This window comes from Ascidia mentula, chromosome 9 (assembly GCF_947561715.1).
Source record: "Ascidia mentula chromosome 9, kaAscMent1.1, whole genome shotgun sequence".
Classification (NCBI taxonomy): Eukaryota; Metazoa; Chordata; class Ascidiacea; order Phlebobranchia; family Ascidiidae; genus Ascidia; species Ascidia mentula.
In genome coordinates this window covers 647,632-671,029 of record NC_138574.1, presented here as the reverse complement: position 1 = coordinate 671,029, position 23,398 = coordinate 647,632, and the positions used below count along the sequence as shown (strand labels likewise).

General features: G+C 38.4%; 3 protein-coding genes across 4 annotated transcripts; 2 read left to right on the top strand and 1 right to left on the bottom strand.

Moving 5' to 3' along the window:
* The first annotated feature begins 148 nt into the window (after positions 1–148).
* LOC145913740 (uncharacterized) lies at positions 149–1,899 on the top strand. Its single transcript, XM_083001488.1, has 4 exons — positions 149–226; positions 689–850; positions 1,082–1,247; positions 1,727–1,899. The coding sequence occupies exons 1-4, from the start codon at positions 149–151 to the stop codon at positions 1,897–1,899; spliced, it is 579 nt and encodes a 192-aa protein (XP_082857614.1).
* An 8,964-nt stretch (positions 1,900–10,863) lies between these two features.
* On the top strand, positions 10,864–16,879 carry LOC145914800 (hepatocyte growth factor receptor-like). Of its 2 annotated transcripts, XM_083002649.1 has the most exons (11): positions 10,864–11,160; positions 11,369–11,594; positions 11,836–12,042; positions 12,533–12,729; positions 13,630–13,739; positions 13,884–14,043; positions 14,919–15,055; positions 15,219–15,431; positions 15,646–15,669; positions 16,015–16,152; positions 16,270–16,879. In XM_083002649.1, exons 1-11 carry the CDS (start codon positions 10,966–10,968, stop codon positions 16,352–16,354), a joined length of 1,692 nt encoding a protein of 563 aa, XP_082858775.1. In that variant the 5' UTR covers positions 10,864–10,965; the 3' UTR covers positions 16,355–16,879. The 2 variants fall into 2 exon arrangements, with proteins under 2 accessions (XP_082858775.1, XP_082858776.1); XM_083002650.1 differs by lacking the exon at positions 15,646–15,669.
* A 49-nt stretch (positions 16,880–16,928) lies between these two features.
* LOC145914799 (kinetochore protein NDC80 homolog) lies at positions 16,929–23,150 on the bottom strand. Its single transcript, XM_083002648.1, has 16 exons — positions 22,969–23,150; positions 22,532–22,647; positions 21,970–22,139; positions 21,810–21,912; positions 21,695–21,748; positions 21,238–21,337; positions 20,959–21,053; positions 20,645–20,749; positions 20,312–20,413; positions 19,879–20,022; positions 19,413–19,592; positions 19,082–19,171; positions 18,725–18,817; positions 18,283–18,407; positions 17,426–17,573; positions 16,929–17,134 (listed from the first exon to the last, which is right to left on the bottom strand). Exons 1-16 carry the CDS (start codon positions 23,105–23,107, stop codon positions 17,030–17,032), a joined length of 1,869 nt encoding a protein of 622 aa, XP_082858774.1. The 5' UTR covers positions 23,108–23,150; the 3' UTR covers positions 16,929–17,029.
* Positions 23,151–23,398: the final 248 nt, after the last annotated feature.

Genomic DNA, 23,398 nt, shown 5'->3' with positions numbered 1-23,398 from the left:
AATATCATAGCGTGCTTACATTTTGTTTTAACAGGAAAATTGAAATTCGCGAAATATGTTGGACTTATTGGTTAGTTTCAGTCTTGGTGTTTTCGTCTACCACTGTGGGACCACATCCCATTACACAGTGGAGGTGTTTCTGGCTTTAATGACATTACTGGTGATATTGTATTTTATGAGGCGCAAGCAACCGAGTTCCAAACATGGAGATTGCGACAGCAGGATTGTGAGTGGTTTTTGCCTGGAGGCATTTTAAAATTTTTATCCTCGATCTATTTCAGATTTTGTTTATGAAATTTTGTAAAATCGTCGCTTCAACAATTCAATTATTTTAAATAAGTAATTGAGTTTATTGAAAGCTAAGAACCGTGCAGCATTCATTGCTCTTAATAGATGTCCAGAGTTCCAATAAAGGTCAACAAATGTGAACAGCTGTGACCTTGATTGCAGAAAGAACTAATGTAGCTGTCAACGTCACGTAACAGCAACTGTTTTCCAATGGGACAACTGAAATCAGGCCAAAGTTAAAATCTTCTTATTGTTAAAGCTTAATTAGTCGTCCCAGACCTTGCGCACAGCAACACTCCCGCGCAACAGTGCCAGTTTTCTAGTGTAGAAAACTACATACGGGGAAAATCACAATGTCTGAAATCTTGTAATTCAAGTTTTAGTTGTTGTTTTATTGTAGGATGGGGATTATTGGACCAGAGAGTTGAACCTCTCGCAGCATCCGGAGGGTGGAAGCTACAGGGAGTTTTACAAGAATGAAAAATATTATGACCGTCTTCCTAAAGTTTACGGCGACAAAGCTGTCAGGTCGTTTGGGACCCACATCTATTTCTTGTTGAAGGTATTAAAAAATTTAAAGTCGGTTAAAATCTTCATAAAATGTTTTGAATAAATTTCGCCACTGCGCCCCAGAAATTAAGTAAACCTCGTTAGTACGCCTTGACTGACATCAAACTCACTTAGATTGATATTGAAAGTTGAAAGTAACACTCCATAAGATATTCACCACAAAGCAAAGTAGAAGCTCTGTTTTCTGTAATGTTTTCCTGATATCAACTTTTTCTACACGAAGGCAAATGAAACTGCGCAGTTTCACCGACTGAAAAGTGATGAGATTTGGAATCTGGTGGACGGAGGTCCAGTAACAATTTTCATCATAAACAAACATACGGGAGAGTTGGAGAAACACCACCTGGGAAAATATGAGAAGCTGAGGTTCAGCACCATAGTACCCGCAGGTCTGTAACGATTGAACGAATTATGTTTCAACCCAAACACACCAAGCCTCATTAGGAAAAAAATATTTGCTTCGTCTCGTGATGCACACGATAAAAATACTGGAATTTAATATAAATGCCTAAGCTAAGACATTTCTAAATGCAACAGAAATGTAGAAGTTTCAAATACAACTTTTAATGATGAATACAGATGCGTTTGAAAAGTTGCATAACTTTTATTTTAAATTTTATAAATTCTCAGCTTTGGCAACTATGGCAAAAGTTGCGCTGTGTCCTGTAAAGGTTTTCAGGAATTTGCATCTTAATTGTTGTACTGCTTTCGGCATGTTAAGTTTTGTTACAAACCAAACGGTAAACACCTGTAGAAAACAATGCAAGTTTAACTCTAAACTAACAATCACAATGTAATTGTGGAACCGTTATACATTACATATTCTTCATGCCAACTCAAAACCCTGATCTTCTTTGTTTTATTGTAGAAAGTTTTTACGCGATTCGTTTGAAAGATCCTTCTTCGAATGGTTACGCTCTGGTGACGAACACAGTGTGTCCTGGATTCGAATACGACGATTTCGAACTTTCGACCCGTGATCAACTGTTGAAACTCTACCCCCAACACAAGGAGGTCATACTTGATATGACGCCAACCTAAAACACTCGACACAACCGAAAAACACTTGGTTCCCATCCAGAACTATATTGAATATAAAAAGGTTTCGTCGTGACCAACACCGCCAATACCGGTGGACCCATTGGTCATTGCAAGTCGCCTAGAGCGCAGAACTTGCCTCATTAATTACCGGTTGGCAACAGTTCATCAACTACAGTGACATGAAAGAATTTGTGTTATGTATCGCAGAGATTTTCATAATTTTAAATTAATCATGGCTTATAAAAGTGAAATGGGGCGCAATACAGCGAAGCATTCAAACCTTGCCTATGGTGAAAAATAGCCTTGCGCCCTGACTACTACCACTTGTTGTGACCAAGCGACTATGTTTAAAGCTCAACATGATTTAAAAAAAAGATAAATAAATGTGGATCCAATTACTCCGAAATGTATATCTGGTTAACATTGAGATCTACGTAGAAGCTAAGGTTCTGTTTTTAACACTGCTTCCTGCAGATGACTCAGTTCGGTTATATTTCAACGAGTACGAAATTAATTGTGTCCCAGTTATGGTTGTTGTCCAGAACACCGACTTCGTGTTAAATAACCTATTGAACGGTCCAACGCCCTCCTCCAATCACTACATACAGCATGACGTCCACAACAAAACTAATGGTCATTCTCGTTTTAGCCGCCTACTCCACAAACCAATTAACCAATCAACGAGCAGCGTAATCACTGGGGCGTTACGTTACGTGGCAAACAATCAACAAGAAAATAAATGTAAACCAAAAGGGGAATTTGATGAAACGTGATTGCGGAAAACCGATTGAAACTAAAGAATAATGCGATGCGATGTGTTCGTATAACTTCAAATAATCAACACACAAACAACAAAAAGAGGAGAGATTTGTTAGTGTGTCGTTTCCACGCAAGGAATCTTCTGGTCGAAACTCAACCAATTGTAGAAGCGTGTTGGTACTGCACTACAACCCTGGTGCTAACACATTCACAGGGAGGGTAGAAGGTGAGAGAGAATTGGCTTAGCGGAAACATGAGAGTTGATGGCCGTTTAAAGAAGTGGCGTAAGTTTGGCTCCAAAACATTGTACGCCCGTTGAACACGTTCATCATGCCCAGAAACCGCTCGATGGAAACGCCCGTTGATCAGCCGATACCATTCTCATACGAAGGTCTTCGTCTCGAACCTGGCTGTGTTTTGCTTGGTTGGTGCAAACCGAGCGGTGTACGCAGAATCGATATCGCACTACTATGTGTAGGGTGGTAGTGGTGTTTGTTATCGCGCGGCGAAGCAAGCAAGTCGATTTGATGGGATGAGATGTTGCATAGTGAGTGGTGTGGCAAAGTCGCGGGTGACGCGGATGCGAACCTACCGTCCGAACACTTGGTGGCGGTTTCGATAAGTCGGTTGTTGGTCTGCTCCTGTGGTCGGAACGATTTTCCCTGGAGGGCAAAGTTTAGCTAATTTGGCCGTTGTCGGGCGAATTGTAAGAAAAAAGCGAACAACACAAAATTTAGCACTTTTTTGGACTGAATGCATGAAAAATCCTTTGAGACGATTCTGAGGGAAAAATCGACCAAAAGTGCTCGGATTTTGTGTTTGCGCTCGTTTTTTTTTGTCCCAGAATTCGACCGACTCTGTGTTCACACAACAGGCGGAAATACGGAGAGATGTTTTTCCAGCCAATATCGATCCGACCACAGAAAATTAACTTGCTTGCGTGAAAACAAACACCACTACCACCCTACTCATAGTAGTGCGATATCGAATCTGCGTACACCGCTCGGTTTGCACCAACCACGCAAAAAACACTACCAGGTTCGAACCGATAACACAGACGCGCCCCTTAGTGTGAGGATGATATCGACTCTGTGTGTACGTTGCTGTAAAGCAACATCGTCTACATCAGATTTCCAACAAATAGTCATGACCGAAACTGACCCACACTGTTTACGCCCATCCGCTAGTGCGTCAGTCCTCTCACAAAACCCCAGGATCGACTCTGTTCACTCCACTCGCTCCTACCAAGAAGGGTGGAAATTGTCCAATGATAGTTTCGGGATACTCGCGGACTATTATCGACCTCCTTGCAACGTGCCGACTTGCCCCTAACAATAATTCTGAATCGACTCTTTGTATACCGCCCACTGTACACAGGCCAGGCGGTGGTCAAAGAGTCGATCTTGCCCTACTATGAGAGACAACCTTCGTGTGAAGGCGTGGGCTCAGTAAATGGTTTCGAGTGGCGAAAATGATGCTTATAGGTGCGTGCCACGAGGTGGCAGAGCATACGAAAGTAGCAAATATGTAGTAAGAGAACAAATGCCTCGTTTGGTGCAGCATGCGTCGAAAGCTGTAAAAATGTATGCGAGTTGAAAAACAAACCACAGGGATAACTTGTTTTTATGTTAGCGCGGAGGAAATTATAAAATATGTTGTTGATTAGGAATACGGTAAGCGTTGTCTTGGTAATACTGAACGTGAGCTGGGTTTTGATGTGGGCAGAAAAATGCGAGTAAGGATGTTGCGTTTCAAAAGTTGAAGGTGAACACTTTGTTATCTGTTAATTGTTTCTAGTGTAAGAAATTCGTGGTGAAGGAAGAAGAAGCCTGAGTTTTGTCTTGAAAGGTTTCGGGTCAGCTATGCGACTCTGGACACCAACATTGGTGTCGAGAGTCGGTTTTTTTTTCTTAAAAATTCCGGAAATAAACGTTTTCAGACCAATTTCATTTGGCAAAAAAAATTGATGAAAAAAAGCGACTCAAGACACCAAACATGGTGCCGAGAGTCGCTTATCGGGACTACAGGAAACTATCCAAGCAGGTATTCGACCACTGTCTTTCAATACAACCCACTTTAAAATATCCACGTGGCAACCTTTAATATAGAAACGCTACATTCTTGCACGCATTTTGCCGCCCATAATAAAACCCAGCTCACGTTCAACATTACCAAGACAACGCTTACCGTATTCCTAATCAACAACATCAGATATTATAATTCCCTCCACGCTAACATAAAAGCAAGTTATCCCTGTGGTTACTTTTTCCACTTTTTCCACTTGCATACATTTTAACAGCTTTTGACGCATGCTGCACCAAACGAGGCATTTGTTCTCTTACTACATATTTGCTACTTTCATATAATCTGCCACCTCGTGGCACGCACCGCCCCAGTCAAAATTCCAACCTATCCACACCATTCTCGCCACTCGAAACCATTCACTGAGCCCACGCCTTTACGCGAAGGTTGTCTCTCATAGTAGGGCAAGATCGACTCTTCGACCACCGCCTGCTCTTGCGTAGAGTGGCGGTGGACAGAGAGTCGATATTGTACTAGTGTAAGGGGCAAGTCGTCGCGTTGGGAAAGGGGTCGATATTAGTGTTTATCGTTCTGTGAAAAGTTTTCGATAGTGAAGTTCAAACTTTGTAAACCTGGACCGAGCGGTGTGAACAGAGTCGATATTAAACTACATTGAGAGAACGCGCGGATGGTGTTCGATCTGCATTTGCAGAAAGCGAATTCTGATCAGTTTCGTTCTTGTCGATCGAACGGAAAGCCAACGTACAACTTGAGCAAAGATTGTTCGCAGGAAAGATGATATTTCCTGACAGCCTGCAGTGGCCGCCATCGTGGTTTGCATCTGGAGGTTGCTCTCATCATGTGTGTGACGTCACCAAAACAAGGTTCCAAACCAAACGTACACACAGAGTCGATATCTGCCCTATCTGGAGGGGCAATTGTACACTGATTTTTGCCTGGCCGGGTTTGGGTGTTATATGCAAACCAAGCGGTGTACGTAGATTCGATATCGCACTACCTTAAGAGGTATGGTCGTGGTGCGCGGCGAAGCAAGCAAGTCGATTTGATGGGATGAGATGTTGCATAGTGAGTGGTGTGGCAAAGTCGTGGGTGACGCGGATGCGAACCTACCGTCCGAACACTTGGTGGAGGAAGCCAAGTTCGATAAGTCGCTTGTTGGTCTCCTGCTGTGGTCGGAACGACTAGCAAGCAATGCAACAGCAATTCCATTGTGAAAAATTAAAACTTGTCGCTCGAAGGCGCAAAATCAGCACTTTTGGTCGATCGGATGCCAAAAACTCGACTCGAAAGATGGATCTCAAGCTGAATTATCAGCCTCAGATTCGTTATTCGAACCGAAATGTGGGCATCCGATCGACCAAATGTGCTCGATTTTGTGTTTTCGCGCGTTTTTTTCTTTTTTTGTCGAAATTCGACCAACTCTGTGTTTACACAATGGGAAAAAATTACCAAAAATGGTCGAAAAACGGCAATTTTGTCGACTCTGCGTTCACACAACCGCCTTTTCAGCAAATTTTATTTTTCTACCATAAAAAATTTTTAGGAAAAAAAGCGACTCAAGACACCAAACATGGCGTCCAGAGTCGCTTATAAACTTAACTGACACACATTTCGATAATAACCTCTTGCACCACCGCTACCTTGATTCTAGAACCCACTTACACATATCCGCGTGACAACCACTAATTTGGAAACATTGCATTCTTACTCGCATTTTTCTGCCCGCATCAAAACCCAGCTCACATTCAGTATTACCAAGATAACGCTTACCGTATTCCTATCAACATCAGGTATTATAATTCCCTCTGCGCTAACATAAAAACAAGTTATCCCTGTGGTTTGTTTTTCAACTCGCATACATTTTTACAGCTTTTGACGCATGCTGCACCAAACGAGGCATTTGTTCTCTTACTACATATTTGCTACTTTCATATACTCTGCCACCTCGTGACACGCACCGCCCCAGTCAAAATTCCAACCTATCCGCACCATACTCGTCACTCGAAACCATTCACTGAGCCCACGCCTTCACACGAAGGTTGTCTCTCATAGTAGGGCAAGATCGACTCTTCGACCACCGCTTGCTCTTGTAGAGTGGCGTTGGACAGAGAGTCGATATTGTACTAGTGTAAGGGGCAAGTCGTCGCGTTGTGGAGGGGGTCGATACTAGTGTGTATCGTTCTGTGAAAAATTGCTGATGCCGAAGTTTTAAAACTGGACCGAGCGGTGTGAACAGAGTCGATATTAAACTACATTGAGAGAATGCGCGGATGGTGTTTGATCTGCATTTGCAGAAAGTGAATTCTGATCAGTTTCGATCTTGTCGATCGAACAGAAAGCCAACGTACAGACTATTGGTAAAGATTGATTGCGAGAAATTTGATATTTCCAGACAGCCAGCAGCGCTCATGGACTTGAAGCAAAACGTGCGAACAGAGTCGATATTGCACTGCTATGTTTGATGGCCATCATTGTTTTTTTGCGTCTGAAGGTTGCCCAGAGGGTTCTGAACCAAACGTACACACAGAGTCGATATCTGCACTATGTGGAGGGGCAACTGTACGCCGACCGTGTGAGTTACAAACTTTCATGTAATTTTGCCTGGCCGTGTTTTGCGTGGTTGGTGCAAACCGAGCGGTGTACGCAGATTCGATATCGCACTACTATGTGTTGTGTGGTAGTGGTGTTTGTTTTCGCGCGGCGAAGCAAGCAAGTCGATTTTATAGGATGTGATGATGCATAATGAGTGGTGTGGCAAAGTCGCGGGTGACGCGGATGCGAACCTACCGTCCGAACACTTGGTGGAGGAAGCCAAGTTTCGATCAGTCGGTTGTTGGTCTGCTCCTGTGGTCGGAACGACTGGCAAGCAATGGAAGGGTTGCGGCATCGCATCAGCAATTCCATTGTGAAAAATTAAAACTTGTCGCTCGAAGGCGCAAAATCAGCACTTTTGGTCGATCGGATGCGAAAAACTCGACTCGAAAGATGGATCTCAAGCTGAATTATCAGCCTCAGATTCTTCATTCGAACCGAAATGTGGGCATCCGATCGACCAATGTGCTCGATTTTGTGTTTTCGCGCGTTTTTTTCTTTTTTTGTCGAAATTCGATCAACTCTGTGTGTACACAATGGGAAAAATTTACCAAAAATGGTCGAAAAACGGCAATTTTGTCGACTCTGCGTTCACACAAACGCCTTTTCAACAAATTTTATTTTTCTACCATAAAAAATTTTTAGGAAAAAAAGCGACTCAAGACACCAAACATGGCGTCCAGAGTCGCTTATAAACTTAACTGACACACATTTCGATAATAACCTCTTGCACCACCGCTACCTTGTTTCTAGAACCCACTTACACATATCCGCGTGACAACCACTAATTTGGAAACATTGCATTCTTACTCGCATTTTTCTGCCCGCACCAAAACCCAGCTCACGTTCAGTACTACCAAGACAACGCTTACCGTATTCCTAATCAACAACATGTTTTATAATTCCCTCTGCGCTAACATAAAAACAAGTTATCCCTGTGATTTGTTTTTCAACTCGCATACATTTTTGCAGCTTTTGACGCATGCTGCACCAAACGAGGCATTTGTTCTCTTACTACATATTTGCTACTTTCATATGCTCTGCCACCACGTGGCACGCACCGCCCCAGTCAAAATTCCAACCTATCCGCACCATTCTCGTCACTCGAAACCATTCACTGAGCCCGCGCCTTCACGCGAAGTTTGTCTCTCATAGTAGGGCAAGATCGACTCTTCGACCACCACCTGCTCTTGTAGAGTGGCGTTGGACAGAGAGTCGATATTGTACTAGTGTAAGGGGCAAGTCGTCGCGTTGTGGAGGGGGTCGATACTAGTGTGCATCGTTCTGTGAAAATTTGCTGATGCCGAAGTTTTAAACCTGGACCGAGCGGTGTGAACAGAGTCGATATTAAACTACATTGAGAGAATGCGCGGATGGTGTTTGATCTGCATTTGCAGAAAGTGAATTCTGATCAGTTTCGATCTTGTCGATCGAACAGAAAGACAACGTACAAACTATTGGTAAAGATTGATTGCGGGAAATTTGATATTTCCAGACAGCCAGCAGCGCCCATGGACTTGAAGCAAAACGTGCGAACAGAGTCGATATTGCACAACTATGATGATGGCCATCATTGTTTTTTTGCGTCTGAAGGTTGCCTAGAGCGTTCTGAACCAAACGTACACACAGAGTCGATATCTGCCCTATGTGGAGGGGCAACTGTACGCCGACCGTAAGAGTTACAAACTTTCATGTAATTTTGCCTGGCTTTGGTTGAGATGTTGCATAGTGAGTGGTGTGGCAAAGTCGCGGGTGACGCGGATGCGAACCTACCGTCCGAACACTTGGTGGAGGAAGCCAAGTTTCGATAAGTCGGTCTGCTCCTGTGGTCGGAACGACTGACAAGCAATGCAAGGGTTGCGGCATTGCAACAGCAATTCCATTGTAAAAAAATTAAAACTTGTCGCTCGAAGGCGCAAAATCAACACTTTTGGTCGATCGGATGCCAAAAACTCGACACGAAAGATGGATCTCAGATTCGTCTTTCGAACCGAAATGTGGGCATCCGATCGATCAAATGTGCTCGATTTTGTGTTTTCGCGCGTTTTTTTTCTTTTTTTGTCGGAATTCGACCAACTCTGTGTGTACACAATGGGAAAAATTTACCATGAATGGTCGAAAAACGGCAATTTTGTCGACTCTGCGTTCACACAAACGCCTTTTCAACAAATTTTATTTTTCTACCATAAAAAATTTTTAGGAAAAAAAGCGACTCAAGACACCAAACATAGTGTCCAGAGTCGCTTATAAACTTAACTGACACATTTCAATTCTAGAACCCACTCACACATATCCGCGTGACAACCACTAATTTCGAAACGCTACATTCTTACTCGCATTTTTCTGCCCGCATCAAAACCCAGCTCACGTTCAGTATAAGACAACGCTTACCGCATTCCTAATCAACAAGATCAGGTTTTATAATTACCTCCACGCTAACATAAAAACAAGTTATCCCTGTGATTTGTTTTTCAACTCGCATACATTTTTACAGCTTTTGACGCATGTTGCACCAAACGAGGCATTTGTTCTCTTACTACATATTTGCTACTTTCATATACTCTGCCACCTCGTGGCCGCACCGCCCCAGTCAAAATTCCAACCTATCCGCACCATTATCGCCACTCGAAACCATTCACCGAGCCCACGCCTTCACACGAAGGTTGTCTCTCATAGTAGGGCAAGACTGACTCTTCGACTACCGCCTGCTCTTGACAAATCTTTGCATGGTCGTTGACAACATTAGAATCGATCAACCCTCGGCAACAGACAACCTATGATTTTTATTTTATGAAAAAAACGCGACTCCAAACACATCCAGTGTGAGGAGTCGCGTAATTCCAAGGGAAATAATTGCTACATTCCAACGTATTTGCATCACCACTAAACATTTTTTCCATTGCCCATAACATTATGGGCGCGGGCATGAGCGGTTTGCGTCAACAATTGGATTACTCCAAGCTTGCCTGACTGCTTTTTAAGGGAAATAATTGCATTTTCGATGACCGTACGTGGACAACTAGGCCAAGGGCTTTCGTCGTATTGGCCTGAATATTTGCTATTATCATCAAATTCTTGCTGCGTCGCTGTTTTCATGACAGCGACAACTTCCCATAGCAGCGGAACGCATCCGCTTTTTACGCGCGTTTCTTCATCTAACGAAGGGTTGCGCCCTATGGTAGGGCAAGAACGATTCTGCGTCCACCGCTCAAATTCGGGATTATTTTTTCACGTAAAGTTTAATTTGCAAAATTAAATAAAGTTATTTAAAAACAAAATGGCCTTTGATAAGAAGTCGGCATTCGTAAACTGGCTTCGATGTTTCGATGAACAAATAAAAGTACTGCAGTGGTACGGATAAAAGTTGCGCTTTTTGTGTGGGTGTTTTTTAACTTTTATTGTTTCTTTGCATTTGTTGCGAAAGGTTGTTGAAGAATTGTTTGTGTTTGTTTTTCAATTCAAAGTTCAGGAATAGCTTTCAATTTGCTTCTATGATGTGAATAGTATTCACCTTATATTATAAAATATATAAATTTGATTAAATTTAAAATGTAGCCTATTTTTAGTTTCCACTGTTACAGGTATTTGTAGTGTTTTAGGTCCTTTTGATAAAAAATGTCTACCTGATGCACACTGAGATACATGTTTTGGTGAAAACGTCAAACTTTCAACATGAAAATTTTTCAAAATCGAGATATTTATCTCGACCAGAAAGAGGCCAACAGTTTTCTGTCGAGAAAGATCCTCGCCAACACCTTCCTTCACTTTGAAGAAGCTCAGCAGGGAAATCTTGAACGAGAATGTTTGGAGGAAATGTGTAGTTGGGAGGAAGCTCGTGAGGTTTTCGAAACTGATGTTGACAGTCTGGTAAGTTCCTGTTTTACAGTCCGTTAATTTTTTTGACACTTATTCAAGACAATGAGATTTTGTGAAATATTTTGGAAGTTCATGTTTATATTCAATAAAGACTAGGTAACAGATTTTTTTAATAACTTTAGGTGTGGAAGAAGTTTTTGTTTCATGTGTTTATGATATTTCTGTGAAAGTGATTACTTGCAATATTCTTGTTGTCTAGAACACATTCTGGGCTCAATACACTGGACAAACCACCAATGCAAGTCAAGACAATCCAGTCGGACTGATTCTTGGGATATTATTCGGTGTCATAGGATTTATTATCATCATCATACTTGTGTTTGTATTGTGGAAACGACACAAAGGCGATCTTGACAAGAAGATGAATGCAAGCTCGGAGACCTACAATCCATATCCTATGCTGAGTTACTATACAAGGAGAACAGGTAAGAATCTTCCAACCTCAACTAATCAGCTTATAAAACATAAGTGATGGCAAAGTTTATGTAGAAACTTCTTAAATCAATCAAACATGCCAATGTTTTCAGCACTATGTGTCAGTCTCTTTATTCTCAAAACATAGGTATTGTGCAACATAATTTACACTACAAAAAGTGCTGATTTTTTTAGGCTTTACTTAACTAGAATTTCGTGTATTTATGTTTCATGAAAGTAATTCTCTTTCAGCTCCACCATCTGATAATGTTTATGAAACTCCAGTCCTGGACAACTTTGACAATGATCTTGCTGTTGGTTTGAGTGAATGTTATTTGGAAAGAGAGAGGTTACAGCTTGGAGTTGTTATCACAAGTGGAAACTTTGGGGATGTTTGGAAGGGTAAACTTCGTCGTCGCGACAACACAACCATCAATGTTGCAGTGAAAAGTTTAAAAAGTATGCAGATGGTTTGTAGTTTTAAACATTGTTTTCATTAATATTGGTGAGGTGATCATTGTAATTAATTTAATGAGTGATATCTCTTCATGTTCACAACTATATTTTTCCTGTCCTGAATATTTGAATTTATGTTATACAACTTTCACTCGGTCATAATTGGCACATTTGAATAACTTACTGGAATCAATGAGTTTCCTGATCTATGTGTCAGAATGACGTTACAAATAGTTTTGTTAACAAGGCTATGACATCATTGTGGTTTTATCTTTCGTTTATGGTTGACTGCTTTCCAATAGTTCTGCTCCACTGCCCAAGACAATTGGGGTGTTTTGCAAACACTGGTTTTGTCATTTAGGTTCAAATCGGTTAGAGTTATAATTCCTCTGGATTATATTCAAAAAACTTTTTTGTTTTTTAATGTACAACTACATTCACCCGAAACGAAAAGTCATTATTTCAAAATATTATCCTTTATTTTTAAATTTAGACGTTGATGATCCAGAGGACATTGAAAAATTCCTTAGAGAAGGGGTAATGATGAGGGGTTTGGATCACCCCAATGTTCTGTCCTTATTGGGAGTTTGCATGGATTCGGACATGGAACACCGAAAGTCGTCCCCACTCATTGTTCTTCCCTTTATGGAGAACGGAGACTTACGTACTTACCTCAGGGATGGCAATAATGTAAGTGTCATGTGGAGATATTTTATGAAAGCCAAACTTGTATTGTGGTTCAGTTATTTATGTAACTTGGTGCTGGAGTCAGCATTAAATCACATTTTTACTTTAATAATCTCAAAAGCTCTTATTGCAAAAAATAATTTACTTGGTTAATGTTTCGGTTGATGAGCATTCGACCTTCATCAGGACAAAGTGCATGAATGCAAACACCACGATACAATTTCACCTAATGTACCTTTTCCATTCTCTTTTAATAAAATAAAAACAATTTATATCCTAGAATTAAGGACATAATTAGGCATATACATCATTATGCAATAACTACATGTATGTTTGGTTAGGCAATGTCATTCCCATGTAATCATCATACGTGGTCTAGGTAAAGTATGGCATTTGAACAAATGTAGTAACATGATGTTACATAAAATATCCGCCATTGCCTTATCCTCTTTACCCGCATGTCGTGGGATAGTCATCCAGTGTGGGTAACCCAACACTTGCTTTACAATTGATCAGTGATGTATAGGATATGTACTGATACATCAGATTGTGGCAAACCCTTTCCCACACTGTATATATATTGCAATGTGTGTAAATATTGACTTGGACATCCAGTATTTACATTGCGTAGGTGTGCCTTGAAGAAAGACCAACATTAGCCTTATATACATGGGTGCCCAATTGCGACTAAATATAAATAATTTATTCCATCTAGCAAATGCACAGTTTTTAAAATAGAAATGCTTGCAGAATGTAGTTATGTTCAATATTTGCATAAAAAAAACAGTTTAACAACAAATAATTAAATAGATCTGACCTGAGTATTCTTTACTTTATTTACTGGATTGTGTTGTGGATATTGATGACATCTAGCATTTTAATGCTGACACTGATGTTTGTCAGGTGCTCACTGTCCTTCACTTGCTCAAGTTTTGTGCTGACGTTGCAAAGGGAATGGCCTACCTTGCTGAGAAGAAGTTTGTTCACAGGGACTTGGCAGCAAGAAACTGCATGTATGTTTATAATATTTACTGTGGAAACACTTAAATATAGAATTTACAGCCTTGCAGATTAACATTCACCAGCATTAAACTTCAAAACCTTTTTGATAACCCTTTGGTCTTGGGTAGTATAAAATTGTTTTCATTGTCTTGCAGGGTGGATTTTGATGAAACAGTCAGAGTTGCAGATTTTGGTTTGTCTCGAGACTTGTTTGATCGTGATTATTATCGAAGCAGCGTCAAAACCCAACTCCCACTGAAATGGATGCCACCTGAAAGTATCAGATATGGAAAGTACGGGGAGAAAAGTGATGTTGTAAGTTTTCATGCTTCACTTAATTTGTGAATAAGTTTGTCTTTGGCCTCCACAGTCTTTTGTATTGTTTGTGAACAGGCTTTTTCAAGCAGGAACTTGTATTGTTCCAGTTATCTGTTGCATTATTTTTGATCTAAAAAGTAACAACTTTATAAGCTGCTTGTTGCATAACATAAAAGAAGCATTTTTATATATGCTGCTATTACTGGCTTCAATCATTAATTCACATCTGTATCACATTTTATCCAATGTAACCTATAGTTTGCTTGAAATCAACTTGTATTGTGTTGCTAAGAGTTTGTGGTTTACTAATTTCATATCAGATTACAAGTAATTGTCCTGGCCAGGCAACTCAAACCTTCAATATTATGTGGACAAGAAGTTTCTACTTCACATATAAACACTTACATCGGATATTTAATTCATTAAAATGCTTGTTTGTGTTTTTAACTGTTGTAATTTTATTCATTTCATTTTTATTGAGCAATGTTGTCTGTGAGTAATAGGTCATCACTCAAGTACTTTTGTCCTTAGGGCATTTGCCATGGTTTGTTGGAATTCAATAATTCACCAGTAATTACCACTTCTTTTCTGAAACAAATCAGCAATTCAGCTTTCAAATACCAGTGGACTGAATAATTTCAATGTTGAACATGTGGCTTGTGCCATTTAGTAAATATTTAACACGCCACAATTTACCTCTGTAATCCATTATTAACTATGTTTGCATTTAAATCTCATTACACAAATGTTCAAAGCCATGTCTGCACTTTGCATAATGTCTCCACTCTAAACTAAATTGAAGAGTATTGAGAGCTATTATATTCATACATTTTAGCTACTTACATTAGTTATGAAATTGTTGTTTGCTACAGTGGTCGTATGGTGTGGTTACATGGGAGATAATGACAAGAGGAGCTATTCCCTATCCAACAGTACAAGCTGTTGATATTCTGCAATATCTTGGTGAAAATAAAAGAATGGAACGGCCAGAATGCTGTCCTGCTAAACTGTAAGCTATACCTTGTTTTGCAAATTATTGCAAAAGTATTTCTCATTTCCTTGCAGAGACAATAATTTGAACACTTGATATTTTGTAATGTTCAGTGTGTGTATTTTCAGTACATGTTTTTTGCTGATAATTTTGTTGACTTTAAGTGTGTGATCTTTTCTAGGCACAAAATAATGGCAAAATGTTGGATGGAAGACCCAGAGGTGAGGCCAACATTTGCCGAGCTTGTCACAATGACCAGCAATTTGGTGAGAGATGCAAAAAAATCCATGAAAAGAAGAAATCCTTCTTCAGAAGCTGGCTCGTCAACAGCCACAACAAGCAGGGCATCAAACCCTTACCAAAACAGTCAGAAGGAGAACAGATCGGGAGAGAGGTGGGATTATGGTTATCGGATGTGGTTTCAATAACTAGGGTTTGAAGACTGTTTTTAAATTTTAAATGTTTAACAATTTCAACCAGAAGAGCTTTGAATTTATTGAATATTAGGCCTGATAGCATCAGTAACAAACTGTTTGCAAATATTTTGTTTACCAAATGATTTTGCAAACTTTCAATATTTCATGTTTAAACTCTTTCGTGTTAAACAGGACAGAAAACTTTTATTGGATGGAGTAAGTACAGATATTTGTGCAGAATTTCATCAACGCATATTAATTTTGTGCTTGCGTTTTCGAGTAGTTAAAACATGTTGTTTCACATATTCTCGTGATGGAAGAATATGTGTTTCTAACGTTATCGAATTTACTGTATATTTAGTGACTTTCCCACTAAACCCATTGTACCCTTAGGGTCTAAATAAAACGTCTCAGTGGAGTTGATTTACCTGGTGTTCTAGTAATTTGAGCAAGCTTGCAATTACTATTGTGGAACCATAAGTGTGCCAAGTGTGGTAGAAGATGCCAATTATATTTGCCATGGTTTGTGAATTTAACACATTTACAATGTCTTGCATTTAGACCAAAACCCAAGCCCCGCAACTCTCTCAGAACAAAAAGTGGTGAGAGGACAGACAAGTACAGACCAACTGAAGGAGGGAAGGACCAACGAGCAAATGGTGGAGCTAACCAGAAACTCCTGAAGAAATCACAACCAAGGTTTGCTGACCTGTATTTCATATAAAATTCCATTTCTTTCAACTTCACATTACTTTTTTTGGTCATAAAGTTAATCACATGACTTTTCTCTGATACCAAATTTGTTGTGACTTTCAGAAGTGGAAGCAACAGCAGTCGTTCAGAAATTGAAGTTGGTGTTTACCACGATACAGATGACCAAGGCAGAACTATTTCTGTGTGAATTGTAACCGCCATTTGGTGCTTACAAGAAGCTTAAAAGAACATTAAAATCCAATGGCAACTATTGAAGAGCTTGTGACCTGAATGTCCAGTACCCATATGCAATGCCACAAAATTGTGGATAATATAATTTGTCAAAAAAGTTTTAAACAATGCAGTAAAGTGTCATCAAAACATCAACACAGAAAATGACTTTTAATCAAATATGGGACTTTCCAAGATTTTGCACATTTGTAGAATGTAAGGGAGTTTTTCTGAATTCTTTTGTGGTGCTTGCAAGCTTTTTTATTGTCATGTTATCTGTACTTTTTATATGCGAGTGTCCTTTTCACAGGTATGGAATCTGTACATTTTTACTTGCATCCTAGTTCTGTACAAAATTGACCCTGTAATCAATGGAGCACTTCTTGCAAACAAAAATGGTGCGTGACCTTTTAGACCCTGTTTTTTTTTTATCAATTCATCATTTTTGTGCCATACTTGTACTTACTTCTACTGTAGCCAATGAAATAAACGAGAAACATTATTTTGGTCGATGATAGAGCAGACCCACTTTTGAAATCAGCATTTTATTTTTTATCAACATAAAAATAGATATGAAAACCATGTTTGTTCGGTCCACGTAGTTCTGTACACCCTCAACCATGCAAAGTAGTCTGCAGGTAACGAAAGTTGATCAAGCAGAATTCTGAATCTGAGCCACAAATTCTTCCAGGTTTGCGATTTCTGGATCAATTTCTTCCATTTTCGCTCGCAAAGCTTCTCTTTTACTCACTAATTCCTGAAAACAAAAAGCAGGTGAACACGATCCTACTGGGATTTAATGTCAACAACTCAACTATAACAGCGCGTTCACATAAACTGTGGATTACAACTGATCTAATTGTGAGGTATCATGCTACGCACTCCTTGAAAGAACTTAGCCCAATAGTTGGAAAGCATGGAAGGTTCTTACACTTGTTCAGTAAAAGAGATTCAGATACGGATGCAATGCCAGAGTGTATGTTTAATAGAGTAGCTGGAAAGCCTGTGCAGTAGCAAGATTGTTTTTTTGTTGTAAAACACTGCTTACTTTGTCCATATCCGCCACAGTTTCATCGAACTTTCCAACCATCTGCTTCAAGTCTTCTTGCAACTTTAAATAACGCTGAGCCATCAAGACGAGGCACTTTTCATAATCTGCTTCCTTTTTCATTGCTGAGTTTTTAAACGACTCGAACCTAAAAACGTAGCAGAACATTTTTAACATATTTTTCTCATGCAAACACATTTGTAAAAGTACAACTAATTTAACCACAGGCTTTTACTATTTTACAGAAAAAATATATTTGAAAAAATTGCTGCGGTGGAATTTAAATTGATGAAATGAATGTACAAATAAAAACTTAGGCGACAACACTGGGGTTGATGCATTCACAAACATGGGGTAAATACATTCCACCCAATCATTGGAACTGTGGAAGGTTATAAAAACTCGAACATTAGTATAAGCAAAGTGGAGCCAACAATACAATTTTTGTGAGTTGCAGACCTTGTAGGTCGAAACAGTGGCCATCTGTTTGCAGCTGAGAGTAATCCTAATATAAGTTTGTGTATAAGCTGCAGACAGATGGCCACTGTTTCTACCTAAAAGGTCTCATCAGTGCAGCTGGTATGACTATCAGACGACTTTGCTGACCAAACGGCCAAACTAGGTGGTGCCCAACGGATGACAGTGACTGTATAGTCACCACAAAGTGGAAGTCTTTGCTTGGCCGTTTGGTCAGCAAAGTCGTCTGATAGTCATACCAGCTGCACTGATGAGACCTTTTAGGTCGAAACAGTGGCCATCTGTCTGCAGCTTATACACAAATTCATATTATTGGCTCCACATTGCCTAATATAAGTGTTGGAAATAAATCATCACAAAGAATTACAAAGCGTTCATACTCCTTTTGCTTTTTCTTTATTGTCTCACGGTCAGCGGTGCTCATTCTTTCCATGCGAAGATGTTCGAGATGAATTTGTTTCTCCTCTAGATTCTTCTTCAAATCCCCTTCTTGTTTGCTAATCTCCTAATGCACAAAAGTCCTCTTTGTCACAGATAATTCAATTGAAGTTATGCAAATATTATGTTGCTGCATAATATTTTAGGCATATTGTATTTCAACTAATCTGTTCTTCTGGCACAATTAAACACAATTTATATTTCAAAGCTCTACTGGCAATATAAACTATGTATTATGCCGACAATTGAATAACAACCAAAGGATTAATATAGTTTTTTTGTTAGAAATATCAACAAACCTCATCCCCATCTAAAAGATTGAATAAATTTCCACTTTAATATAGAGGATACATAGGTTTAACAACAACAAGTATTCATTCTTACGCTTTGCGTTGTTTCAACATCAGCAGATATTTTGTTTAAGTTTAGTTTAAATGTTTCCCTTTGTGTTTCCAAATCATCCAACATTTCCTTGTCCTGAAGGAAAAGTTGGATAAGACAAATTACAAGAATAAGATCACTTTGTGGTAAAAAAACGTGATTGTTTCACCAAACATTTACTTTTATTTTAAATTGTAACTTTTAAATTGAGGTCATTCATATTATTCAAGGGTTGTTTTTACTCCTAAATATATTTACTATATGAAGAGGACTCCAAAAACATTTTTGGGTTAGTAACTGTCCACATTTAATATCATGTTACAACCGAAAAATTTGCGGATTTGATAAAAAAAATTAAACCTGTAAAATTCTTTTCTTCTGTGTATTTAATTCATTCTTCTGGGATCCCTGGATTTCCACAAATTCCTTGTTGATGGCGGTAAGATAAGGCTGACAAAATATAGTCACAGTTTATCAATGCTTGACGTTTGGTAAAGTCTTTATTACTTAAAATGTTCACAAAAACTTATATCTTAATGTTTACATTTCCAACAAGTTTCTGGACATCAGCAAACAAACTAAAATTCTTGGGTGTTTAGTCAAAAACTTTTACTAAAACTGGTTTGAATAAATTGTGATGATTCTACATTAAAAAATTGTCTAATAACTACAGAAAAATAACATTTGTTACCAATATTTTGGTTAGAAGTCTTGTATTATTAACTTCGACGCCATTATGTCCTGTCTCTAGGTGGCAGTCTTCCTCACTAGGTTTTTCCAAACTCTCCATCAAAGAGCTGGAAGCAACTTGAGGCAACTTTTCATGAAGTTTCTTAATCTCACAATTGTGAGTGTGAACGAATGAATCCATCTAAAAATATGAAGAAATTGTGTTTGAAATTGTCATATTTTCAAACTGAAATACATCATAAAAGGTACAAAAAATGTAAGAGCAAAATAGATGGGCCTCATCACAGTGCAAAGGGCATTGCATTACAAAGGGCTGTGTTTTAATTTTTTTAATTTAATTGCAACAAACAACTTTATTACAATACAACTTTATTGATTTGTACAAAAATACCATCATAAAAAGTGGGCAATATAATAGTGTACCTTGTGTACTTATTATTTTTACATGAAAGTTCAGAATAACTGACTTCATTAACAATCTTTCCAAATTTAATTTCTTTGTCCCACTGCTCTTCCTTAGTGGCTTGCAATCTTTCTTTGTTAACTTGAATACTTTTCCGTAGTTCTTCAATTTCAAATAGGAGTCTTTCAGCTTCAGAAGCTGACAACGACTTCACACAGCAAAGATAAGTTTAATGTATTTCTTCATAAAAATACAAATTATTGGGAATGATGTCCAGAATGCCACCATTATATTTTGGCATGTGACATAATGTAAATTTTACAAGGTATAGTTTATAATTTTTATATTTTTTTTTGCAGTTTATAATTTTACCATTATGGACCACTTTTGTAAATTTTTTAAAACCAACCAAGATTAAAATACAACATCTCTAATCATGTTCAAGTTTCTTAATTTAATCTGAAAATCATATTTATAAACTACAGTCGGTAACCGACTTGCAAAGATATGGTCGTCTTTGTTTTGGAAATGTCTTCTTTCAACTTTGCCACCAATTCCCGATTTTCGTCTGTCTTCATTTTAATCCCAATCGTTTTATCCTAAAGAGATTTTAAATTAACTCCTTAACTTTATACAACCTAAAAGTACGCCAGGGGAGCTGCTATACAATGTTATTATACATGGCTGCTTCAGTAACAGAATGTTTACAGAACTTAACAAGAACAATATACAAAAACATTTCCTCGGCCAACTTAGACACATAATTTACCACATTCTGTGTCTCTATTTTTTATCAATCTAATGAAAAGCAAGAAGTTTTGAGCAAATACCTTCAGTTGTCCCAAATATTTATCAATATCTGAAAAGTAAGTGAGCATTTTCTCTGTGTTGTTCTTCTGTGTAACAATCTCATCCATGACATGTTCATTGCTTTCCTACGAGAATACATGTGAAAAATAATGATACTGAAAACTACAACATTTACATGTGTTGCATATAAATATCATACACAATACACATAGAATGTAAACTGGGAAACCATTCTGCACACTGTTTTGGTAAATGAATAGATAAACTGTTACAAGATTGATGGTTTGTTTTGCCTCGCTATGAAAGGCATCATAAAAACATATCCAAATATTACCTTTTCATTAATTTTCATCTGATATTCTTCCGACAATCTTGTATTAGAATGCACCAAATCCTTGACTTCGGATGACGCTGTTTCATCAAGTTGAGCTACAAATATTTATTACTATTTACATGAAATATATTGTGTCCACTGCATTTGTTGTATGATCTGCTTTGCGCAATATATGCTTTTATTTGGAGTAATATAAAACAGAGCCGAAATATACTTTTCTCAAAAAATCAGCACACAAATTGCTCACTCACTTCTTCATACATAAAATCTTTAACTTACTTAGCTGCTGTTTCATTTCTTTAATTAAGCCTTTAAGTGGTTGGCCATCATCCCCCCTCATAAACAGACTGTAAGATTTGTAAAAAAAACCTAACTTCATCTGAAACATAGATATCAACATCAAAAAATGTCACCTGGTAGTGGCTCTTAAAACACAAAAGTAACAAATTGATCATATACATAAGCATGGAGCCGATAATATTAATTCTGTGAGCTGCAGACAGATGGCCACTGTTTCGACCTAAATCAGTACAGCATGGAGTATAGACAATCTTGTCACACCAAGCTGCACTGATGAGACCTCATAGGTCAAAACAGTGGCCATCTGTACGTAGCTCACATAGTAACAAATTAATCCCTGTGAAAATTGTAACATTTCCAACAAAGAACCATCATTACAGATAAGCGAGTAAAGAATTATCACACCTTTAATTTCAAAATAAGAACAAACTCTTACTTGCTTTCTTGGATCGTCAGAAAAAGGCTGAGTTGTTTCCGGAAGGCAAACATACTGCAACATTAATGTAAGCAAATAAATCTTAGAAGCTTTAATTACCATTTATCAATCTTACTTTAACAAGTTCCATAATCCACGACAATAATCCAAGTGCATGCGGCCAAGCACTCATTGTTCCCACATTGTTAAGTGCACTCTTGGAAATGGTAAACGGATATCTGGAACACAGGTCGGCATCAACAATACCCAGTGCATTGTAGTTAAACCACACTTACCCCAAGTCTCTGGCAACTCTGAGCATTTCTTCGTCAGGTTTTCCAACAATGTTATAGGAACCGAGTATGTGACTGACCAAGTACTCAAAGATCCTCTGATAATCCCTGTTGGTTGGAGGGTTCATCATTTTCGGGTACACAGGATTGGGGTAACCTAATTCCTCCAAAAACTGAAAACAAAAATTTGACGGTGACATTTTTCACATATTTATTGTCACAACACATTATTAACCAATTTATTCAACATTCTGAGAACAAAAAGGCTACTTTATATTGTAGAAAAACATAGACATGGTTAATAAATTTAAAACGTTACAGCAATAACTTTGCCATCACTAGTAACACCATGTCGATCACAACATATCTAAAGCTGAATAAAATATATGAATAAACTATTTTGCAGCGAGGAAAGGTTTATTTAAAAGAAGCCCATCGAATGTGCCTGGTTATATGCTTATCACAAAACTATTTTAAATGATTTTTAAAAACTTTCAACTACAAATGTTTTAGACCAGCATCGAATGCCACACAACATTATTCTAGTATGTATTTTCCTGCTTACATGGACAAGAGCAAAGATAGACTTTTTCATGAATGCTTTGTCTGAAATTGGTCTGATATCTTTGACAATATGGTGATCACTCTGACCCATGTGCATTGATCCACGTGAACCTTTTGCTGAAAACAAACAGATGTTAAACTTGAGAATTACTTTAAACTTCAATTGTGCAATATTGATACACATAAGCACATTTGGGATTTTTTAAAGGCGTGGATTGTAAATTTTAGGGGATTTCCCTGATTTTCTGCTGTAAATCAAGGTTACTTCAGGTCAAACATTAAAAAATTTGAATGCCCTTATCAGCGCGAAATATCACATAAACAATTGTTTCATAACAATGTTCCAGGGGATGGTCCGGACCCCTTGGCCCCACACACTGGATTTGCCTATGCTGATACATATTCAAATTGTTAATGCAAACAAGAAAGTTTCCTCACCAGCAGATAGTGACATTTTTCCTGTTGATGGCCTCATCAGTGGTGTTGCTCTTACAGGTATTTTCATCGCACTTCCCGATGTACTGGGGATTGATTCCCTCGAAATTTGGTTGAAGGATGTTTTTCTTTGCTTGCTCATATTTTTGTAACTTGTAATAGGTTTTATTTTATAATGCCCTAAAGACTCTGTACAGAAAATACAATTTAAAACTAGTTTGTTGCTGATGCAGCCAGGCATATAACCCAATTTAAAATAAGTTTCTGGTGCAAAATGTTTTTTGTTTCACAGTAGCACATGTTTTATTTTTGCTAAAACAGTGTTGTCTGGATTTTGAAATCACAGTGGTGCATTTGGTACCAGACCCAATATAATTATAGGAAAAAAGGTGTTCACTGACTCTGACTGTCTTGTGTCTGGTAAAAGGCATTT

Excerpts from the sequence above, each read along its gene's own strand:
- LOC145913740 (XM_083001488.1), top strand. The coding sequence starts at position 149 with ATGACATTACTGGTGATATTGTATTTTATGAGGCGCAAGCAACCGAGT. Across the intron at positions 227-688 it reads GAGATTGCGACAGCAGGATT|GATGGGGATTATTGGACCAG; the intron begins GTGAGTGGTTTT and ends GTTTTATTGTAG. Across the intron at positions 851-1,081 it reads ACATCTATTTCTTGTTGAAG|GCAAATGAAACTGCGCAGTT; the intron begins GTATTAAAAAAT and ends TTCTACACGAAG.
- LOC145914799 (XM_083002648.1), bottom strand. The coding sequence starts at position 23,107 with ATGAGCAAGCAAAGAAAAACATCCTTCAACCAAATTTCGAGGGAATCA. Across the intron at positions 20,750-20,958 it reads AGATGAAAATTAATGAAAAG|GAAAGCAATGAACATGTCAT; the intron begins GTAATATTTGGA and ends GTATTCTCGTAG. Across the intron at positions 20,023-20,311 it reads AGACGACCATATCTTTGCAA|TCGTTGTCAGCTTCTGAAGC; the intron begins GTCGGTTACCGA and ends TGCTGTGTGAAG.
- LOC145914800 (XM_083002649.1), top strand. The coding sequence starts at position 10,966 with ATGAAAATTTTTCAAAATCGAGATATTTATCTCGACCAGAAAGAGGCC. Across the intron at positions 13,740-13,883 it reads TTGGCAGCAAGAAACTGCAT|GGTGGATTTTGATGAAACAG; the intron begins GTATGTTTATAA and ends ATTGTCTTGCAG. Across the intron at positions 16,153-16,269 it reads CTGAAGAAATCACAACCAAG|AAGTGGAAGCAACAGCAGTC; the intron begins GTTTGCTGACCT and ends TGTGACTTTCAG.